Source organism: Apis florea, unplaced genomic scaffold (genome assembly GCF_048593485.1).
Source record: "Apis florea isolate Af1SG1 unplaced genomic scaffold, ASM4859348v1 contig_3798_pilon, whole genome shotgun sequence".
Taxonomy (NCBI): Eukaryota; Metazoa; Arthropoda; class Insecta; order Hymenoptera; family Apidae; genus Apis; species Apis florea.
This window is the reverse complement of record NW_028256860.1, coordinates 620,314-642,949: the sequence shown is the minus strand read 5'-3', so window position 1 is coordinate 642,949 and position 22,636 is coordinate 620,314. Positions and strand designations below refer to the sequence as shown.

The following is a 22,636-nucleotide window of genomic DNA, read 5'->3' as shown; positions in this document are numbered from 1 at the left end:
TAAAAATATTTATTATAATAACTATTTTTAAAATAAATTAATTTAAAATATATTTAATTTATTAATTTATCTTAAATTTTTCTTATAAAATATGATATTCAATCATAGATTTTTTTTTATATTATTTTTTTTTATTTATTTTTTTTATATGCTAATTCATTAAATTACATACATAAAATAATATATAATACAAAATATTTAAAAAATTCATATTTTTAAATAACGAATTTTTCAACTTTTATTTATTTTATACATAAAAAAAATTTGATTTTTTTTATGTATGTATAATGTATATTTCATATTACATTCTATTGCTTTAAGATCTATGAACTAAGAAAAAAAGAATTTATTTTCATTTTCATATTTATTTCTTAAATATATTTTAAAATTGTAATTGTATGTAAAATTGTAATTAAAAAGCTATACATATTATAATATTTAATTTTATTATTTATAATTCATTTACAAAATTAATAAAATTAATAAAATTATAAAGATTGAAAAGAAAATAAAATTATTCTATATTATATAATAATAATAATATCATTAAAAATTATTATATATGAAATGAAACAAAAATTATCAAAAAATATATAAAATCACTTATTAGTAATATAATGCAATACTACTATTAATACTTATTGTTTACTAATTGAATCTTAATTTAATATATTATTATGTAAAATCTTTTATACTATTATATAATTTATATTTTATAAACGATTTATTATATTAAAAAAATTATATATATAAAAAGTATATATATAATACAAAAATATATAATATAATAATATATATAATATAATAATTTTGTTTATTAAAAAAAATAAATTTTAATGGTAATTTGTTCGAAAACAATAGAATACTAAATAATAATAAAGTATAGCATAAATGATAATACTGCATAAGTAATAAATTCTGTCCTGTATAAGGATATGTGTGACATGGCACCAATCACAGTTCATAATTTTTTAATTTACATTCAAAATTATTAAGCTAATAAATTTTCGTCGCTAATAAACAATTGTGCGATCACTTCTAATTTAAGTGAGAATATTGATAAAATTTGACTTTATAAATATTCGAGATGTTTTATAATTATCAACTGTGAATCAATTTCTTTTCAAAATGGCAGAAAATCTTTCGAAACGACCCCCCAAGGGAATTTTAAAATCATCTAGCTTTGATAAACCGGACTTACCCAGGTAAATGATTTTACATATTTATATTAATTCCATTAAAATCATAATTTAATTTATGTAAACATAAATATGTTTAAAATGGAGGTTATTTTTTTGTAATTAAAATTTACATGAATGAAAGATATAGAAAGAGAGAAAGAGATAACAATAGATTAAACTTAATCTTTTAAGGTTATGTTAATTAATCTATTTTTGTATTATTTTTACTTTTGATTTATTCAAAATTACAATTACATATATATATATATATATATATATATATATATATATAAATGAATTATAAATATAATTTATATATTATATAATATTAATGATTTTTTTCCTTTTATTATATTTTTTTTTTTTACAATATTGTATTAAACTGAAAATTTAAATTGTAATCAATATTTTAGCAAATATCATTACATAATTAACAATGCATTATATTAATTTTATATTTTAATGTCATAAAATAAACTACTAACTATTAAAAAATAACTTTTTATTTTATATTTATTATAGATCAAACAAAGAAACAAAATGGGATGAAATGAATATAATTGCAACATTGCACCCACCAGGAAAAGATTACGGCCATATCAAGATTGATGAACCAAAAACTCCATACAGCTATGAAGGCTTACCCGGTGAATTTGAATTTGATGAATTAGATTCCGCTACAATTGCTGCCAAGTAAGTATTTATAGTAATTCATTATATTCATTAAAAAAAGTTTTTGTTCTATGTTTCTAATTATTTTTATGAATAATATTTTTATATTATTATTTTTCAAAAATAATTTTTCTTCAACAATTAATCACACTTAATATTAATAACAGCAATCAAAGAATATTATTTACATATTTACATTCAATTATTTTTATAAATAATATCTTTATTGCATAATCAAAAGATTTATTATTATTTATAAACATTATAATTTTGCATAAATTTAAATTACAATATTACATATAATTGTAAAGTATAAAAAATATCATTCATTGTTAACGATTAAATAAAATTAATATCAATAGCAATCAGAAAATACTATTTATAATTTAAATAATCAGTTTAATATATGCATTATACAATAGTCATGTATATATAAATATATATATAAATATATATATAAATATATATGTATATACACACACGCGCGCGCGCATATATATGTACATATATGTAAGTATTTTTAAGAAATAATTAAAGTTTATAACAATAATTATATTAAGGATAAATTTTATATGCTTCATATAAAATTTCAAAAATTAAAAAATTATTTAATTTAAGAAAAATAATGTTTCAATAATAAAAATTTTTATTAATTCATACAGTACCCAAAAAAAATTTGGAACATCTGCTTAATATTTATTAATATATTATAAATTTCAATTATTATTATACAAATTATCAATTTAGTTATTTTATTTTATAAAAAATAATAATATATTAAAATAAAATATATAATGCTTCAAATAATAAATGTAAAAATTAATTAAATAAATCAAATATAAATCAATGAATTTATATTTTCTTTTTTCTTAAGCTATAAAAATTGTTTAAAAAGATATTTAAAAATATATAAATTTTACTAAAATAGCCATAGAATAGATTATAATTTAATTTGATTGTTATTTATAATTTCATTTTTTTTTTTTTTGCATTTTTTTTTAAATTTTAAAATATACTTCTTTTTAAGTTCTTCAATCAGTCTAATTTATACTATCTGTTTAGAGTTTTATACCAGGATTGGCTTAAATGAGGAAGTTATCAAATTTAAATTATGCAACTATTCTCTACTAAGCAGCAGCATCGCCTTGTAGGGTATAATATTGTTACATACATAATGCTGAACTATTGATGTTGGAGTCGAATATTAAGAATAAAATGAGGGTATGCAAATGTATGTAGAAATTTGATGTTGATTTATTCTTTTTATTGGAATAAATCTACATTGGTAAGTTTCAGTACTCTTCAAAATATACATTTGCTATTTTTGCTTCTCAGAATTGTTTCTTGATTCCTTTATTATTTTCAGTAATTCTACACAAAAAGAGGTACTTGTGTGGAAAATTGCTTCAATTCCTCAGAAAAATGTTATTTAAATTTCCAAAATTCGGGTAAACAGGATCACTTTTTATGATGGTTCACTATATTTGCAAATACTATGATCAAACAATTTTAATCGAATATATATGCACCAAGAAATATACAAAGTGTTTTGGAAGGTATGTAACATCCCGAAGTCAAAAATTACATGAGATATAGTTATAATATTATTTTTGAATATTATTAATTGTCAAAATTGAATGAACATATATTTAAATATTTTTTATATGTCATACATTTTTGACATTAATTTTTACAATTTATATGAATTTTTTAAATTTAATAAAATTAAAATTATTAAATTTAAATTTAATATAAATTTAAATATTTTAGGAATAAAAAAGATTATGTTCGTATACATGCGTGCGTGCGTGCGTGCGTGCGCGCGCGCGCGTGTGTGTGTGTGTGTGTGTGTGTGTTTTATTTTAATATTCTAAAATAACGTTAAAGTAATAATTTTCCAATTAGTATAATAAAATAAAAAATCAGATATATATCTATTTAAAATGCATGATAATATAAAACTAACTAATATAAAAAATTTACTTCTTGTAAATATATGGAATTCTATATAACTTAGAAAAATTATATAAAAAATTTTGAGGAAATTATAAGTATATAATTTAATATTATTTTTTAAAGTTATCAATTAATCAATTTTAATGAATAATAAAAATTTACATAAATTATATATAATTATAAAAATTATACATGATTAATATGTACAATAATTTTTTTATTATTTTAAAATGTTAACTTATCTTCAAAAAAATTCTTTTTTCACATCTATTTATTTTTTTAAAAAAATATTTCTATTCTATATTATTTAAATATTTAAATAGAATTGATAAATAAAAAACAAATAAATTTATATATTTACAAGAAATATATTAAAATATTAATTAGTTTTTTACTATTGAAAATAAATCTTCAATTTATAGTAAAAATTAATTAATTTTTTTAATTATTTATTTGTATCTATTGAAATATTTTTTATATTTTAAATAATAGTATAATAATACATAAATTAATTATATTTTGTTTATTCATTTAATAAAATTTGTATTTGTAATGATATATATCAAAATAATATTTTTAGAAGAATTTTTAAAAGAATATTATTAGTAAAATTATATTTAATGTATTAGATAAATATAAAAAAGAATTTGAAAATAGTATAGTTTTTGTATTAGATAAATAAAATTTTGTAATAACATAAATGGACATAATTATTAATTAAATTTACTGAATTCTCAAATTTTTTTCTTAACAGTATATTTTTGTTATTAATTTATTATAATAAAAAAATAATATAATGAATTTTGCATACAGATCAATTCTAATATAAAAAGTAAAATTTTAAAATTCATTTCTTTTAATTTTAACAAATCTTACTATCATTTATTATTTATTTATATAATTTTATTTCACTTCTTATATATTTATATTAGTAAATTTTTTTAATTTTATATTATTTTATGTGTGATAAATAACAAATTATTATAGGAAAATTAAAAAAATTAAAATTATTTATAATTACATAATTATAAAATAATACATCCTTACTTCGGAATGTTACATACCAGAAAAAAAATATGATATGTACATAAGACATACGAATATGTTACTAATAAAAAAAATTATTAAAAAAAATAATATAAGATATTATAGTATGTTAATTTCAAAATGATTACTTATAAATTGTTTTATGTTGATATAAAAAATACAATAATGATATAAAAAAATAAAATTAAAATTTTAAAAATATATAGAATAAAAAGCAAATATAAATTTCCAAATATTATATTTATATATATTTATATATATATATATATTTTACAATAATATATTATAATATTCTATTATATTGCATAAGATTTATTATTTTACTGCATATAATATATCCAAATATTATAGATAATTGTAATTTATTTGTTACATATAAGGATAATCATTTTTGTTTATATATTTTTAAATTATCTTAAGAAAAAAGAATATAAATTTTTATAACAAAAACTTATAAATATATTTCATCAAAAAAAATTAAAATGAATTAATAATATAGTTAATACAAAATATTTAATTTCTTTAATAAAAATAATTCGTTTTTATAATTTGAAATGAAAATTTATTTCAATATTGAATAGACCCTTTAATCAAATATATCCTATGTACACAAATTTAGTTTTTATAAATATTTTTATTAATATTGATAAATAAAAAAATAATTAAATGGATTAAAATTCATAAATATATTTTTTCTTATTTTAAATTTTAATTTAAAATAATTTAATAGGTTGCATTTTTTTTATTGTTTTATTGTTTTTTACAGATTGGCAGAGAGTAGTAAACCAAAGATATTTGAAGAATCAAGTGAAGATGAAGAGGAAACTGAAACTCTTGAGGAAAGAGGTAAGGAGTAATAAATTATATATTTTTATTCATATACACAAAACTTATATTTTAATTATTATCAATTATAAAGCAATGTATATATTTAAAATTTGATTATAAATATTTGTTTTATTGACATAGTTATTATTTTATTACATTATTGAGATTATAATTAATCTTAATTTTTTTAACATATTATATATTAATATTAATAATATTAATATTAAACAATTTTAAAGAATAAATAATTTTAATTAATTAAAAAGAGAAAAAAATTTATCATAATGTAACAAAAAAATTTCAATTATATGTACAAAAATTTTAGAAAAACGTAAAGCATTTGAAGCAAAGAGAAAGCGTCATTATCAAGAGTGGCAAGTAGTTCAAATGGCTAGAAAACAATTACTTGAACAAGATGAAGAAGATGAAGATGAAGACAAAGAAGATAATGAAGAAAATGAAGAAGGCATACAAAAAGATGACAATAATTATCTTCCTTCTGAAGAGCAAATTAATTTTAATGTTAAATTCAAATGTATGTCATCTTGTAATGTAAAAAAAGGAAAATGATATGGCAAAAAACACTTTTAAGCGATGTTATAAATTATTTGATTAAAATTTAGAATTCAGTTATCTAACATTCTTAATTGATATTAAATTTATTTATTATAATATAAAATTAAGAACTAAATTAACTAATCAAATATAATGTCCATCTTAGATTACCTAAATAGTTAAGTCAATAAATTTTTCTAATTGATTGATTTTCCAATGATTTATACATTAATTGATGTAATTAATTACACAACGAATTTATAGTGGGTTTATAATTAATTAATTGCGTAATTAATTGCAAATATATATAAATAAATAATTAATAATTAAATAAGTATATAATTTTTTATTTTCAACGCTTCAATAATTAAATATCTACTAATTGAATACTTAATTCAAACTCAGTTTTTCTGGACTAATATAGAATAATAAATACAAAATTACATGATTTCAAAGATAAAAATAAATTTTTTTAATTGATCGAACAAAATTATAATATTAGTTTTATCGATTATTAACTTTTATTATATTATCAAAAAAAATAACTTAATTATTAATTATTTATATAATTAATAATAATTATTAGTTATTAATATTTTAATTCATAAAATAGATTATTTATTTTCAAGTACATTTTCCTATAGCGATTTTATTTTTTAATTTTTTTTAGGAAAATTATATACTATATAAATAATTTTTCAATAATTAATTAAGATTAAATATAAACAAAGTTTTTTTTTACAAATTGTAGATTATTGACTTTTTAAATTTTTTAATTTATCATATTGCTTATTAAAATTATTAATGTATAATTATTAATTATAAAATTATTATCCAAGTAAATATGTTTAAAATGTTATATAGCTAGAGAATAAGCAATTTTTAATGAATAATTTTTTTATTCATTAATAATTAATAACAATTATTTATTATAATTGATATAATATAATTTTACTATATTTTATTAAATTATATATAAATTATATATAATATAATAAAGTTTAAAAATTATGAGAAATGAATTTTAAAATACAAAATATATAATATAAAATCTTCATACACACATATAATAAATTATTTTATTAAATTATTATATAATAAGACTTTTTCATTTTGCTTATTATATATTATAATACAAAAATATTCTCAAAACAAGGTTTTCATAAGGTATGTGCAATAAATTAAAGATTCTGAAATTAAAATCTCATTTTAGACATTTTCACATTGATATCACATATTTTATAGTAATATATATTTTAAATTATAATTAAAATATACATTTTAAATATTATAACATAATAATAATTTTATTTCATATCAAAAATTTTCATGAATAAAGTAAATGAAATTTTATTAACATCAAAGGCCATAATATTTTTATTAACATTAATATATGATGCAATTATATATTAATATATTAAAAATTGCAAAAAATAAAATTTAATAAAACTATATTTTATTTGTTAATAAGCATAATCAATTTTTTAATTAATTTGTGTTTGTATATATCTTTTTTTTAAAAAAGATCTTAATTTTTGAAAAAAATATAAATATATATAATATATATAAATATATAAATAATCAATGTGAATTTGTCTATTATAAAATTATATATTCTTATTTTATTTAGCAGTTCTTAAATTTTATTTTTTTCATATAATATTTTCACATTTTGATATCTATAACTTTATATTTTTTTTTAAAATAAATTATGAAAATATTTTCATATATACATGAATAAGAAATACAGTTAATAATAATTTAATACTAATTAAATTTGCAAGATACTTTTACCATGTTTTATAATTTAATATAAAATAATATAATATATTTAAATAAAAAATCAAATTTTAATTTGAAAAAATACTTTTAAGCAGCAAATCTGTCTAATTCTGGAATTCTTAAGAGCTTATGGATTTTAGTTTAAAAACTGTAAATGTTTCTTATCACAATAAATATCTCAAGCCTTTTAAATATATGAAACATTATATATTAAACATTGATATTATTTTTAAAATGAATTAGTTATTATATTTTTAGTTAAAATTTCTATTAATTTTTGTTATATTATATATTATATATATATAATTTGTTATATTATATATATATATAATTTGTTATATATTATATATGTAATAATATATATTATAATATATAAATATTTGAAATTTAAATATTTTCAAAATTTTTATGTAATGTATATATATATATATATATTTTATATTACAATTTAATAAATATGATATTAATTTCATATATTTTTTCTAATATAAGTTAATAACAAAATAATTATTATCTGAACAATTGAATTTATTTTTTGTTCAAAAATATTTTCTATGATATGTAATAGATATTTTTATGGATTAAAAAAGAATGCATTAAATTGAAAATTAAAAATTAATTAGCTTTAGGAAAACAAATTTCTGTCTGATTATTTTAGAATGTAAATATATATGTTGACAACGAATTTAATGTTATTAATACTCAAATGTAAAACGCAATAAAATTATGAATCGAATATTACATCAAATATTTTTCAAAAACTGGTTATTGATATTAGTCTCAAAAATAATTCAAAGAAGGAGATAAAATTCAAAGAAGATTTTGAAGTAACAAAATTATAGTTATAAATTTGCATAAATTACTTTCATTTAATAATATATAAGTATATCAAAAAATTTCAATAAATTTATAAAATTATATATTTAATAAATATTATAAAATTTATATAATTATATATAAATGTTCGATTCTTAATTTGATTGCACTATTATAAACTGCTATTCTATCTAGATAAAAAATATACAGCTTTAAATTTAGAGAAAAGATAGAAGAGATCTTAATAGATAAGTAAATCAAGGATGAAGATAAATAATTATTTTATTTTAATTTAGTTTTACAATATGAATATAAAATGTAAAAAAAACTATTCATTATTGCATTTATGCAATAAAAATAGAATGCAACTATTAAATTATTGTTATAAAAATTTAATATTCCTTTGTATTATGTTAAGTATTTTCAAGAAAAATGTTTTATGCACTATATAAAAACTTAAAATCTAATATAACATAGCGATTTAATGATACATAATATAGAATTTTTATTTTTATAACTACTTATTTATTTTTTATTATTAATAAATCTGGAAATTTTTTAAAAAATATTTTCTATTTAAACCAATATTTAATAATGTTTTTTCTAATATTGCAATAAATTATAAGGATTATTAATAATGATATAACATTTAATTTAAAATTAGATTTTCTATAAATTAGATTAATCTAATTCAATATGTTTTAAAGATTTAAGAACATTTGAATAAATCTCTTTCCATCATTGTTAGTGGATTTATTTAATATAAAATATCTTAATTTTAATATATACATTAATAAATGTATGAAAAAATTTAGTAATTTTTATTTATTTATATATATATATTTTTATATAAATTTAATTCATATTTATAAATTGTAGATAACAATATATTGTTGTTTCTTAAATTCAAAATTTGTTATACTGTAATTATTATTTAATAATTTAAATTAAACTTTCTGCAATAACTTTAGCAATCAATTTTATTAATATAACAAAACCACTGAATTATAAAAAGTTATTTATATATATATATACATAATATAATGTAATATATATTATATAATAATGTTAATATATATATTCAAAAGTAATAAAAAAATATAATATTACGCTTTTTTGATTAATTTTAAACATAATTAATTAATACATAACAATTCATATCATATTTATTATAATATATATGCAATATATATATAAAATATGCATACGTACACTAGTAAATATAAATATATACAGTAGTAAAAAATTAAAATATTTAAAAAACTAAATAAAATAATTATTTGTTTTATTTTAAAATAATTTTCCAATCTTTTTAAATTATAATATAATATTATAAATTATTAATTTAAAAATTAATTATTTATATATACAAATAGATAAAGTTGATTTCTAAAATATTATTAAAATTTTCATAATTTTCAAAAGTTTTAAAAAATTGTTTGAAATGATTCAATGTTTTTGTCACTTCATAAATTTGAAATAATTCGAAATATTTCAAATTTCATTCCTATCTGTATTTTGTCTGCATGATAAAATGAAAATCTTATATGGATTTTGAAATATCATAAATTCTATAAATATTATGAAATAATATAATATGTTCTATATCTAAAATATCAATCTCGGAAAAAGCAAAATATTTTTTTATATCTTCGCGATTTATGTTCAGTTAACATTAAATTTATTGAAAATGATATTTATATTATTTTATTTATAATTTTATAGTAAAATTAAAAATTAAATTTTATTTCTGAAGACATAAAGTTTTGAAGATTTTTGTGATAAATTAATAGAATTTAGACAAATAAATTTAAAATATTAAAATTTTAATATCAGGAATATATGAAATCAAAAGTTAAATATATTTAAAAATGTTTTAAATATTTTGTTTTCTCATTCTACAATCAATGAAAACAATCTTCTTGTTTCTATAGTAGTGACATATATATATTATAAACAGTTAATAACAAATTTGGTTGAATGCAATCGAATTTGAAGTTATTATTTGTCTTTTTTTTATTTTTTATTTTTTTTTCAAATTCGTGAAATCCCAAGTTTGCTATGAATAGGTATAATAAAGTATATATATTCCGCAAAACATTGTGAACATGTTTATACATTAATATACAATTACAATTATCTACAATATACAATGAATTCACTATGGAAGAAAGGAAACGGACTCTTTTCATTGGTTGAGAGAAAAATAAAAAAATATGGCAATCAATATAATTCATAAAGTATTTTTATATATATATAATTTTTTATTCCGTGCATTTTTAATATTAAAATTGTGATTTTTGAAATCTTTTTATCAATTTATAAAAAAAATTTTTTAATTTTATATTTTTAAAAATAAAGTTTTATTTCTAAGAAAAATAAATTTTAATTTTAATCATTATTAATATTAATAGTATTTTAATATTAATAGTATTTATTGAATCGATAACTTTACATGTAATATATAAAATGAAAGTTACATATAATATCTCAATTTATTATGATATAAAAAATCATTGCATGTTATGTTTGGTCTATATAATTTATCCATGATACAATTTGAATTTTAAAATATTCTCAATCGATATAGTAGTTTATATTCAGAAAAATATTTTGTACTTTCCTATCTATAAAAATACTAAATATCATAATATATAAAGTAAGTACCTATGTCATTTACTAAAAGATTAGTAATAATAATATAGTAATTTAATCGCGTCTGCTAAATTGATAAAAATTTATTATAGCTAAAGAAACAGTATCTTCATCGATTAATGTTGATGATTGTCATGTCAAATAAATTGAAATTTGAGTGATACTATTATACAGTAATTAATATTTTCATTTGTTTGTTGAGAATCAGATTAATATTATTATTTAAATTAATTATTTTATAAATTTCATCATAACGGGTGCTGAACAGTCAATCATGTCTGTCTCTCAAATGGAGAGTATCCTTTCTTAAAAATTTTTTCAATTATAATTATATTTGTTTCTTTTTTATAAATATTATACTAATTTATATTTAAAAAATTTTAAAATATATTCAATCTTTTTGTTTTTATTAATTATATTTTATTTCATGTTTATTTGTTATCTGTTTTGAATTTTAAAAGTAAAGCATAATTATCTTATTATAATTTTAATAAATTTATTAAAAAATTTAATATTATTTTTTTAAAATTATATATAAAATATCATTTTTTTGATTGATAAATATTACATATGAATTTTTTGTATATAATATTTTATTAACAGTGTATTGAGATGAAAATATGATAAAATATTTTCCTAAATTAATATTAAGGAAATTTATTCAATCTTAAATTTGCTGTAAAAGAATTAGAAAGAAATTCAAAAAAATGTGAGAAAGAAGAAAAAGTAGAAAAAGCAAAAATAAAAAAAGCTATTCAAAAAGGTAACATGGAAGGTGCACGTATTCATGCAGAAAATGCAATTCGTCAACGTAATCAAGCACTTAATTATTTGCGAATGAGTGCAAGAGTTGATGCAGTAGCTAGTAGAGTACAAACAGCTTTAACTACACGTAAAGTTACTCAGTCAATGGCTGGAGTAGTTAAAGCCATGGATGCAGCAATGAAATCAATGAATTTAGAAAAAATATCAGGTAATTTTATCAGAAAATAATATCAGAAAATTTATTGTCTGTATTATGTAAAAAATATAATATATATATAATAAATATAATGTATATAACAATTATATATATATATATATATATTTAATGATTAATATTTAATTTTTTGACATTTATGATATTTGATAAGATAAATAAATAAATTAATCATTTTTGATAGCAATAATTTTTTTTTATTGATGATGAATATCAAAATTAAAATATAATTTCTATTTTAGGTTTAATGGATAAATTTGAAAGTCAATTTGAAGATTTGGATGTACAAAGTTCATATATGGAGAATACTATGTCTCAAACTACAACAACCAATGTTCCTCAAAATGATGTTGATTCTTTATTACAACAAGTTGCAGATGAAGCTGGGTAAATATTGATAATTTTAAAATTATTTTGTCAAAGATTATATAATTATAAAATAGAATTTTATATAATATCAAGAAACAATATTATTACTATTAGTTTTAATTTAATTTTTTCTATATAATGTACATATAATATATATTATTTGATGCATATTATTTTTTTCAGTCTGGAATTAAATATGGAATTACCATCTGGACAATTAGGTAATATAGGTACTTCTACTATCAGTCAAGAACAAGATGAACTCACACAGCGATTAGCAAGACTTCGTGAATAGTATTACAGATGTAAAATCAAAAAGAAGTACATAATGAAAAAAATATGCTTATTTACTATTATTTACATTATTAATTTATTAACTTTATATTATTCTGAGAACTTATAGGTACTTGCTAAAACTAATTATTGTATATCATTAATGCCTACATGGTAATGATATATTGTATATTATCAATATTTTTTTCATAATAATTAATTTGAAAATAACTACAATAATTGAATCATTTGTACTATTGAATTTATTTTTGGCACAAAATATGATTTTTTTAATATAATCCATAAATCATATTTATTCTTCAAATTGTTTTACATACAGAGATTGTTAATATTATAACTCATTTATAAAAGTCAATATATAAAAAGCTAAAAGAAAATAAAAACATTTTTTACAGATATATTTTAATATATAATATATATATATTTTTTTTATTCATTTATTTTTTAAAAAAATTTGTTTAATAATAATATAAAAAAATGAAATGAATAAGATTAAACCTATTATTAAATATTTTTAATCATTCATATATAAAACACATATATTGTTTGGTAAATGTACATATTTATTTAACATTAGAATTACAATATTATTAAACTTTATACAATAATTGAAAAGTTTATTTATTATATTATATTACAGTTTTAAAATTAATAATTTTCTAAAATCTATAAATTGCAATAATAATATATATGTAACTATATTATTTATATATATTTTTCTAAAAATGTACATTTACTATTAAAAATATTTATAAACAATAAAATTGTTAAAGTTGTAAATTACTTTAATATATATGAAATTTATTTAATTAAAAGACTTTAAACTATAATAAAGAAAAATATTATTTTAAAAAATATATTACTAACTTTGCAAAATATTGTAATTTTAACTTTAAACAATAAAAACTGATTTCTAGAACATAAATAAGAATATAATTTTTTATGAAAGCATTTATCGTACACAAAATCTATTATATTTGTTTTATATATTTGTTTTATAAAAATAAATTTATATAATAAATATGCTATTCAATATTATACTTTTATACAATTAAATATAATTAGCTAGTTTTCTCCATTTTGTAAAGCATAATAAGGATACTTTTCTATCCAAATTGTGTCAAAAGGTTCAGCTTGTTTCAATATTACAATTTTTTCTGCATGAAATTCTAAATATTTAAAATATAATTAATTTTACAAACAAAAGTAATAAATATAAAAAATAAATTATTATATTTATATTATTATTATTATTATTATTTAATTCAAAAATCCTAATTTTAATAAAAAATTGTGTTATATAGAGCATAATATCCTTGCATATGAATTATATTAGAATTTGATTTATACAATTTTTTTTATTAATCATTTTAAAAAAATGAAATTAATTTTCAAAGTTTGAGTATCTTTTCATTTTAAATATCATTTTGAGCAAGAATAAAAAAATTGTTTTCATGTTTTACATATACATAAACTTTCATTAAAATCAAGATTTTTAAGTTAGACAAATTATTTTCTGTTATTTCTCTATAAAATAAGTTTCTATATATATATTCTATTTATATATATTTATCTATTATCTATAAATAGAATATATAATTAATTAATTGAATATTATAATAATTAATTGAAATTTACCTAAACAATATTGAAAAGCGCATGCAGCATCAATTTTATTATAACTTTCTGGTGAAATTAAATCATGAAATTTTATTAATATTCCTTCGTTCCAATGTATAACCATTAATGCCAACAATTCTCTTTTAGTCAAATATGTTTTTGAACTGTAACAAAAATAAATATTTATAAAATATTTGATTATCTATTAATGTGATATAATAAATGTTTAATATAATAAATATATAATAATAATTATAATAATATAATAAATAATTATCTCTCTAATAAAATTTTTAAAACTATAATTCGCATTAAAATTTATTTTTTCTTAAAAGAAAAATTAGAATTTTACTTTTTTTTAATCAGATTTAATATAATCTCTAATATTATGAGTTCTTTTCTAAAAAATTTAGAAATTTATATTCTATAAAGTGTTTTAAAATTAAAATTAAAATACTTGCAAAACTAAATGAACAAAAAATTTTACCTAATTTTTTCTTCAAAACTTATAATCTCAGAAATTAAAACTGTTTCAGACTCTTTTTTTTCTTTTGTTTGTTCTTCAAATTCTTTCACTTCAATATTCTCTATTGGAAGTATCTTATCTAATGTCTTAGATACATCAATTGTTTCAGTTGTAGCAATCATAATTTTACTTGATAATTCAGTTATTTGATCTCGAAATCGACTTGAATCATCTGCGCGAATAGTTTCTCCAACTATAAAATTAAAATTTCAAAAATCAGTATCTGTATTATATAAATAAATATATGTTTTTATCTTATCAAAAAATCATAGATCAATAATAACTTCATTTATGAATAATTGCATTTTATTTTCGTATTTATTTATCTTATTATTTTATAATTAACAATAATAATTAATTAAAAATATTTACTTACCTATTGTTTCTTTCATTTTAAAGTCAAGCATATCTTGAAACTCATTTTGAACTATCAAAGGCTTTTTAAAATACTGATTAAAAAATTCAATTAATGTTTTTCCCCATGATCTATTATTAATTTTCATTGAAGGTTGTTTCAGATATTCCTTTGCTGATGGTAAAATAGTTGTAAATCGAAATTGTTCCTGAAAATTATATAAAAATTTTATATATATGACGCAAAACAAATTTTAATTTTAATTTTAATATATTCAGTTAATAATTAAATTATGTTAATTAATAATTTTTGATATTTATTTTAAAAAATAGTCAATTTATTCCATGTTTTCAATATTTTATTTAAAGTAACTCACTATAGTATGAGCGTAAACATTTTCAATGTATCTTCGCATAATAGTATCTGTTAATTTAGTCTGTTTATCTAAATATGTTTTTTTTCTTTTTGGTTTTTTTATTTCGTTCAATTCTATGTTTTGAAACTCAGGAAAAACTTTTTTTTGCAATTCAGATGGTAAATCAGGTGCATATATAATTTCAGTTTTTGGTGCCGAGGGTAATTCAGCTAATTCTTCTGCAGAAGTTATCTATAAAAAAAAATTTATAAAATTAAATATAACGATTTGAAAAAATACTAAACAAAAAATCAAATATGAGAGTTTATATTATATTTTTTCAGTTTTATTTATTATTAATATTTTTTTATGCATACTTTTCTTCTTTTTATTGGAATTTCTATTGGAGATTTTGAACTTCTTTTTTTAGGAGTTGCAGAAATATTTTTTTTAATATGATGATCTAAAAAATAATATTTATAAAAACTATTAATATATCAAAAATATTTGTAAATGAAATAATCAAATATATTAATAAATATTAATAACTTTCAAAAATAAAAAATGATTCGGGTTGGTCTCTTCCAGCAGATGCTAATCGTGTTTCTTTCTCAGTTTCAATTGTTTCAATTTCAAATTTATTAACATCTAATAAAGGAACTTGTATGGATTCATTAGAAATTTCTATTGACTGGTCCCAATGAAATCTTCGTATTTCATTTCTAAATAATAATTACAAATAAATTTAAAAATAATAATTATTTTAAAAAATATAATTTTAATTAACTATTAAATAAATAAAAATAATTTTTTTAAACATTATCATATTTATATATCATATTCATATTATCATATTCTAATAATTTTTTAATATTATATAATTACTAAATTGTATAATGATTAAAAAATATAATAAAAATATAATACTAACAAAGATAGTTCTTCCACTCCTGGTAATATAAATTTCTCCATTTCATGAGTTGGTAATGTCCCAAAATTCATTTCACTTTGTATCTATAATTGAATAATATACAATTGAATAATATAAATATTATTGACTTAATTATATAAAATAAATATAGAATAAAATTTTATTGTCGCAAATAATATGGTTTGTTTTTTTGTTGTAAAAACATTTCATTTATTTTACCAAATTTTCTATGGCAAAAGAATATGGTTCTTCGATAATTAAATGCAAATTTGATGACATTTCTAAATTCCGGAAAATCTCATTTATAGGAGGAATTTCCGGTAATTCTAATGACGTTACTGTGTTTAACTCTTCTTTATACCTAAGAAAAACATTTGAAATTTTCAATATTTTTTTTATCAATAATTCGAATTATATAAATTTTACAAATTACAATTACAAATATTATAATCAAACATTTTTAAATTTCCAAAAAAATGCTTAAAAATTTAAAATTAATTGACTAATTTAAAAATAAATTTACCTATTTATTTCATGTAATTTCCAATTTACTTCAAATAGATAATCTATAATATAGAAAAAAATGAAAAATATATTTATTTTTAAAAATAAAACGAAATATTAATTTATAAAATTTAAAAAATTGATGACCTTGAAAATATTTTGTTTGATAAAAAAGTATTTTTGTAGCACCATACATTAATTGCGAAGAAAGATAAAGACTGAACCTGCCATAACTTTTATCATTTCGTATTTCAACTGTTGATAAAATTTCGTTGCTAAAAATATAACAATAATTGTACATATATATATATATGTGTTTATATTTATATTTATTTATAAGTAATAAATAAAAATAATATAATTTTATTATCATAACAATAAATAATAAAAAATAACAATTATTAATTCATAAATATATTAATATAACATTTTTAAATTTTGAAGCAAGGGTAAAAAAAGTATCTTACCAAATATAGGATACGTTAATCTTTTTAATTAATGCTGGTTTACAAGTTTTTTTAAACATTTTTTCACTAAAAGTTGCAGCTAACCAACATCGCGCCAATTTGCCCTTTCTTCGAAGAGAAAGAAGTTCAGTTGAATAAAACATTGAAAAATTAAATAACAATTCAGAGATAAAATGCGAATCAACACCAATTGATTTTTGTTTCTATATTCAACGGAAATGAACATTATTAAAAAATCGATTAATCGATTTATTGAAGCGCCCCCCCTTTAGGAAATTGAATATTCTACAATTATATTATATTATATTATATTATATTATATATATATACATATACATATCACAATATATCCATATTTAAATAATATTTTAGAAATAAATATAAATATAGTTTCATTAATTAAATAAAAAAATTTATTTATATTAATGTTATTTATTTTAATGTTAAAAAATAATATTAATATTTTTTTAATTTATTTTAAAATAATTTTTTTTCTTTAATTTAGAATTTTCTTTAAATTCTATAATTCTTTAAATTAATATTTTTAAATTATAATTATAATTATTTTTATAATTCTTTAAAACTATTTTTATATAATTATTTTTTACACTAAGTATATACTACTAATATATACATATACATATATTGTAATTTACTTATAATATTTAATATCAATATAATTATTAACTGTGTAAAAATATATTTATTTACAAAAAAAATTGAAGTATTTAAAAGTAGCGCTTTATTTTTTATTTGTACATTTATGTTATATCAAATAACTCATTAAGAAATGCGTAAAATATGAATCATAAGAATATGTTAATAAGTGCCTATAATTGTGCCTTATTTTAAGATCATATTTAATTATTTTATTATTTTTTATTTGTATACATTGTACAAAGTTTTAGTTTTTATTACTAATATTATATACATTATTTTATTTAAAATTATAAATAAGAATAAATATTTCGACATTATACATATATTCATTTAGAATCATGCAATTGATCTTATGAGTTGTCACTGACAAGTTTTCAAATAACCTCTATTATACTGCTACATAAAGGCATGAAAAATTATTTAAATTTCTTCTTCATTTGTAACAAATTCAATTAAAAAAATGTTTTCGAGTGGACCAAATTATACCAAATTAAAAACACATTTACGTTTAACAATAAATCGGCTTAAATTGCTTGAAAAAAAAAAAACTGAACTTGCCCAAAAAGCACGAAAAGAAATAGCTGATTATCTTGCTGCAGGAAAAATTGAAAGGGCAAAAATACGCGTTGAGCATATTATTAGAGAAGACTATATGGTTGAAGCAATGGAATTGCTCGAAATGTATTGTGATCTCTTACTTGCACGTTTTGGACTTATTCAACAAATGAAGTAAGTGATGATTCAAGTGATGAGAAAATTTTCAAAATTTTTAACAATCTTAAAAATAAAAATATAAATGATAATTGATATTTTTAAAATTTTTATATTTTAAAATATAAAAAATTATAATTGTTATATGTATATATTATTAATATTTATTGTTATAGAAATTTAGATGAAGGTTTAGCAGAGGCTATTTCTACGATAATTTGGGCTGCTCCTAGAATACAAACTGATGTTCAAGAAATTAAAGTAATTGCTGATATCCTAACATCAAAATATGGAAAACAATATACAGAAGCATGTAGAGAAGAGGCAGTACAAACTATTTCTGAAAAGTTGAAACATAAAATGAGTGTGCAATCACCATCTAAACTTCTTGTAGAAAAATATCTTATAGAAATTGCAAAAAATTATAATGTTGAATATGAACCAGATCCACAGGTAGAAATTATAAAATAAAAGCATTATCAATATCACTTTTTGTTGTGACATTAGGTATTTAACATTATAGATAATGGCAGAGGGTCAAGATGCTTTATTAATAGATGTTGAAAATAATACAGAAAGGAACAATTTAGACATAGCTTCTGGAGGCATAACTGTACCACAACCTGTTGGATTTATTGGTTTTCCTCAAGCTCCTTTATTACCAAATCCTGTATTTAATCTAATTGTATGTAATATTTTTTTGATTTTTTACTCATATTTTTATACTATAAATTATTTCTTTTAGAATTCAGAAAAAGGAACTATAGGATTTGTAACTCCATCAGCAACTTTAGAAAGTAAAGATCAAAATGTTCCTTATAATCCAAGTAATGTTTTGTACAACATTCCTTTAGATAATTCTAATGGAAACAAACCTGTGAGTGATATAATATGAATTCAATTGAATAAAATTATTTCATGATTAATAAAATCTTTATATTTTAAGGAAAATAATCAACCTCCACCATATGAATCATTTCCACCTGATTTAAATAAACAGGTAATTTAACAAAAATAATGATAAATAAATTAAAAAAAATAATCAAGGTATCAAAAATATATAGGTATACAGTATAATATTTTAAGTTTATTAATATTTTATTTTTATTTTCTATTTTTTTTTTTTTTTGATTTTATGGATTTATTTTATTGTTTATTATTATCATTTTTTAACATATTAGAGATATTTGTTATGTTAGAGATATTTGTATTTATATAATACTTTTATTTATGATTTCCTATTACAGTCTGACCAGAAACCAAAACCTCAACCGCGATCGAAAATGCCGATGAATGATTTTCAGCTTCCAGATTTACCAACTGTGCCATCGGAGAATAATTTACCATCAAATAATCCATCTACAAGCGAAGATATTGATTTTGATGATTTAATGAAACGCTTTGAAGACTTGAAGAAAAGAAAATAATTTCTTAGTTGTTTTAAAATGCATTACAAATATATATATAATATAACAACAATATAATACTGTAGGTATAAATAAAAATAATTATTATTGTTTTAATGTTATATTAATATATAATATTAATATTATAATTAATAAAATTTAAGTAATTTTCTATTAATTAATATATATATAAAACATATATAGGTAAATAAAATAATATATATAATATTATTTGCAATATTTTTTCAAAATGTTATTATAGATAGAAGTTCAATTTTATCAATATTATAAAAAATTTAGTAATTAATATATAATAGTTTCTCGGTCTAGTTTGATAAAAAAATGATTAATTGAAAGAATTGGATAATAAGAATTAATTGAATAATTGAAAGAATAAGGGATTAATTGAATAATTAAGATAATCAGTAAATTAAGATATGAGCAAATTTTATTTCTTAGATCAACAAATATAAATATATCAGTATAAATCGAATAGTATAAATATAAAACTGTAAATAATCTTTAAAATATAACATATGCATTATCCAATATATATTTAAAAAATAAATATCATGAATGTATATTATATTAAATTTTTAGGAAAAATATGAGTATAAGTATAATAACAATACAGTTCAATTATATTTCAAAAATTATTTGTTTCACAAAAATAGAATTTACTACATAATCATTTTTTATTTTGCAATCAGAAGATTGGATAAATGAGGAATGAATACAATTATTCACAAAAATATGCATTATTCATATGTTACTCCAATGATCTATATCTATGTTAAATTATTATATTAATACTATAAAAAAAATAAAACGAAATTTTATTTCTTTCAATAAAGCATTAGAAATGTAAACATTTTATTTTCATTATTTAATTAATTTAATATAATAAAATAATATTAAAAAGTAAATAAAATCACAATTATTTTTCCCATTACAAAAATATTTGCACACTTAAAAAATTTGTAAAATAACTAAAATAATAATTTTTTATAAAAATTAAATAATGGTTTTGATATCTTCTTATAAGAAAAAATATTTCGGCATCCGGAAATTTAAAAAATTATAAAAGTTTCATAATATATAATGCTTATATAAGTATGTGTTATACAATTTTTTTTTATTGTACAAAATCATTTTAAAGAAATGAAATCAACACTTAAAAATTTAGTGTTTATATTATAATTTGTAAATTGTAAGAAATACAAAAAATGTTTTCAAATAAAAATTATTTCTTTTTTATCATCTAGTAAAATATTTATTAATTGTTTATATAATTAAAAAAAAGTTATATTAAAATTAATTTTTTTAATTTATTTTTCAACATAAAATTTTTAATCAGCAACCTAAATAAATAATAAATAAATAAAAACAAAATGAATATTTTTTGTTTTTAAATGGGAATATAAAAAAAAAGAAACTTATAATTTTACAATATTTTTATTTTGAATATACTCGTCAAATTTCTTTATTTTTTATGTATCAGATAATAAAGAAATTCAGTAAAGATGAATATAAATAACAGTGAAAGCATATATATAATCTGAATAATATTATGAATTATTCTTCATAATAGTAAAATTCTTCGAAAGAATGTTGTAAACATAAAAAACTTATTTCACCATGTATAATTTTTTCACATTATATAATATATATAATGATTGCCATATATGAAATAACAAAGTGGTCGTACGAAATCTTATTTCAAAAAAACGAATTCTACGGAATTTTCAAAATTATTTAATTTCTCATTAATATATCCATTCTTATACCATGCTTAAAATATATATATAAAACATGTAATACTTTAATGACAAAAATTGATTATGAATGAAAAAATAATTTAATATTATTCTGTGCATATAGATTAATGTTGTAATTATATAATAAGATAGGAAAAATCCGATTGTATTATATACATCAAGCGGTTATCTTTCTTACACCTTCAAATA

The 22,636-nt window shown here is 16.9% G+C and overlaps 4 protein-coding genes across 7 annotated transcripts; 3 read left to right on the top strand and 1 right to left on the bottom strand.

Moving 5' to 3' along the window:
* The first annotated feature begins 801 nt into the window (after positions 1–801).
* Positions 802–6,444, top strand: LOC100866550 (uncharacterized). The gene is made up of 4 exons (XM_086915978.1): positions 802–1,205; positions 1,704–1,874; positions 5,623–5,702; positions 6,010–6,444. The coding sequence occupies exons 1-4, from the start codon at positions 1,129–1,131 to the stop codon at positions 6,252–6,254; spliced, it is 573 nt and encodes a 190-aa protein (XP_086772104.1). The 5' UTR covers positions 802–1,128; the 3' UTR covers positions 6,255–6,444.
* Positions 6,445–11,329: 4,885 nt separating this feature from the next.
* On the top strand, positions 11,330–13,532 carry Chmp1 (charged multivesicular body protein 1). Of its 2 annotated transcripts, none has more exons than XM_003689760.4 (4): positions 11,330–11,788; positions 12,145–12,465; positions 12,714–12,858; positions 13,024–13,532. In XM_003689760.4, exons 1-4 carry the CDS (start codon positions 11,767–11,769, stop codon positions 13,133–13,135), a joined length of 600 nt encoding a protein of 199 aa, XP_003689808.1. In that variant the 5' UTR covers positions 11,330–11,766; the 3' UTR covers positions 13,136–13,532. The 2 variants fall into 2 exon arrangements, with proteins under 2 accessions (XP_003689808.1, XP_012340392.1); XM_012484938.3 differs by having other exon boundaries at positions 11,453–11,788; positions 12,178–12,465.
* A 144-nt stretch (positions 13,533–13,676) lies between these two features.
* Positions 13,677–18,147, bottom strand: LOC100871286 (uncharacterized). 2 transcript variants are annotated; one of them, XM_031915656.2, is made up of 12 exons: positions 17,893–18,147; positions 17,573–17,700; positions 17,445–17,487; positions 17,141–17,282; positions 16,922–17,004; positions 16,540–16,712; positions 16,368–16,453; positions 16,012–16,242; positions 15,657–15,843; positions 15,242–15,473; positions 14,773–14,918; positions 13,677–14,303 (listed from the first exon to the last, which is right to left on the bottom strand). In XM_031915656.2, exons 1-12 carry the CDS (start codon positions 18,033–18,035, stop codon positions 14,200–14,202), a joined length of 1,698 nt encoding a protein of 565 aa, XP_031771516.2. In that variant the 5' UTR covers positions 18,036–18,147; the 3' UTR covers positions 13,677–14,199. The 2 variants fall into 2 exon arrangements, with proteins under 2 accessions (XP_031771516.2, XP_086772103.1); XM_086915977.1 differs by lacking the exons at positions 17,445–17,487; positions 17,573–17,700 and having other exon boundaries at positions 17,893–18,146.
* Positions 18,148–18,498: 351 nt separating this feature from the next.
* Positions 18,499–20,791, top strand: Ist1 (increased sodium tolerance 1-like protein). Of its 2 annotated transcripts, none has more exons than XM_086915970.1 (6): positions 18,499–19,281; positions 19,440–19,716; positions 19,787–19,933; positions 20,009–20,140; positions 20,210–20,263; positions 20,511–20,791. In XM_086915970.1, exons 1-6 carry the CDS (start codon positions 19,013–19,015, stop codon positions 20,688–20,690), a joined length of 1,059 nt encoding a protein of 352 aa, XP_086772096.1. In that variant the 5' UTR covers positions 18,499–19,012; the 3' UTR covers positions 20,691–20,791. The 2 variants fall into 2 exon arrangements, with proteins under 2 accessions (XP_086772096.1, XP_086772095.1); XM_086915969.1 differs by having other exon boundaries at positions 19,787–19,948.
* The last annotated feature ends 1,845 nt before the right edge of the window (positions 20,792–22,636 follow it).

Coding starts and splice junctions, on each gene's coding strand:
- LOC100866550 (XM_086915978.1), top strand. CDS start 1,129: ATGGCAGAAAATCTTTCGAAACGACCCCCCAAGGGAATTTTAAAATCA. Junction 1,206..1,703: donor GATAAACCGGACTTACCCAG/GTAAATGATTTT, acceptor TATTTATTATAG/ATCAAACAAAGAAACAAAAT. Junction 5,703..6,009: donor TGAAACTCTTGAGGAAAGAG/GTAAGGAGTAAT, acceptor CAAAAATTTTAG/AAAAACGTAAAGCATTTGAA.
- Chmp1 (XM_003689760.4), top strand. CDS start 11,767: ATGTCTGTCTCTCAAATGGAGA. Junction 11,789..12,144: donor GTCTGTCTCTCAAATGGAGA/GTATCCTTTCTT, acceptor ATTAATATTAAG/GAAATTTATTCAATCTTAAA. Junction 12,466..12,713: donor GAATTTAGAAAAAATATCAG/GTAATTTTATCA, acceptor TTTCTATTTTAG/GTTTAATGGATAAATTTGAA.
- LOC100871286 (XM_031915656.2), bottom strand. CDS start 18,035: ATGTTTTATTCAACTGAACTTCTTTCTCTTCGAAGAAAGGGCAAATTG. Junction 17,701..17,892: donor ATTAACGTATCCTATATTTG/GTAAGATACTTT, acceptor TTATATTTTTAG/CAACGAAATTTTATCAACAG. Junction 16,713..16,921: donor GGAGTGGAAGAACTATCTTT/GTTAGTATTATA, acceptor ATTATTATTTAG/AAATGAAATACGAAGATTTC.
- Ist1 (XM_086915969.1), top strand. CDS start 19,013: ATGTTTTCGAGTGGACCAAATTATACCAAATTAAAAACACATTTACGT. Junction 19,282..19,439: donor GGACTTATTCAACAAATGAA/GTAAGTGATGAT, acceptor TTATTGTTATAG/AAATTTAGATGAAGGTTTAG. Junction 20,141..20,209: donor ATTCTAATGGAAACAAACCT/GTGAGTGATATA, acceptor TTATATTTTAAG/GAAAATAATCAACCTCCACC.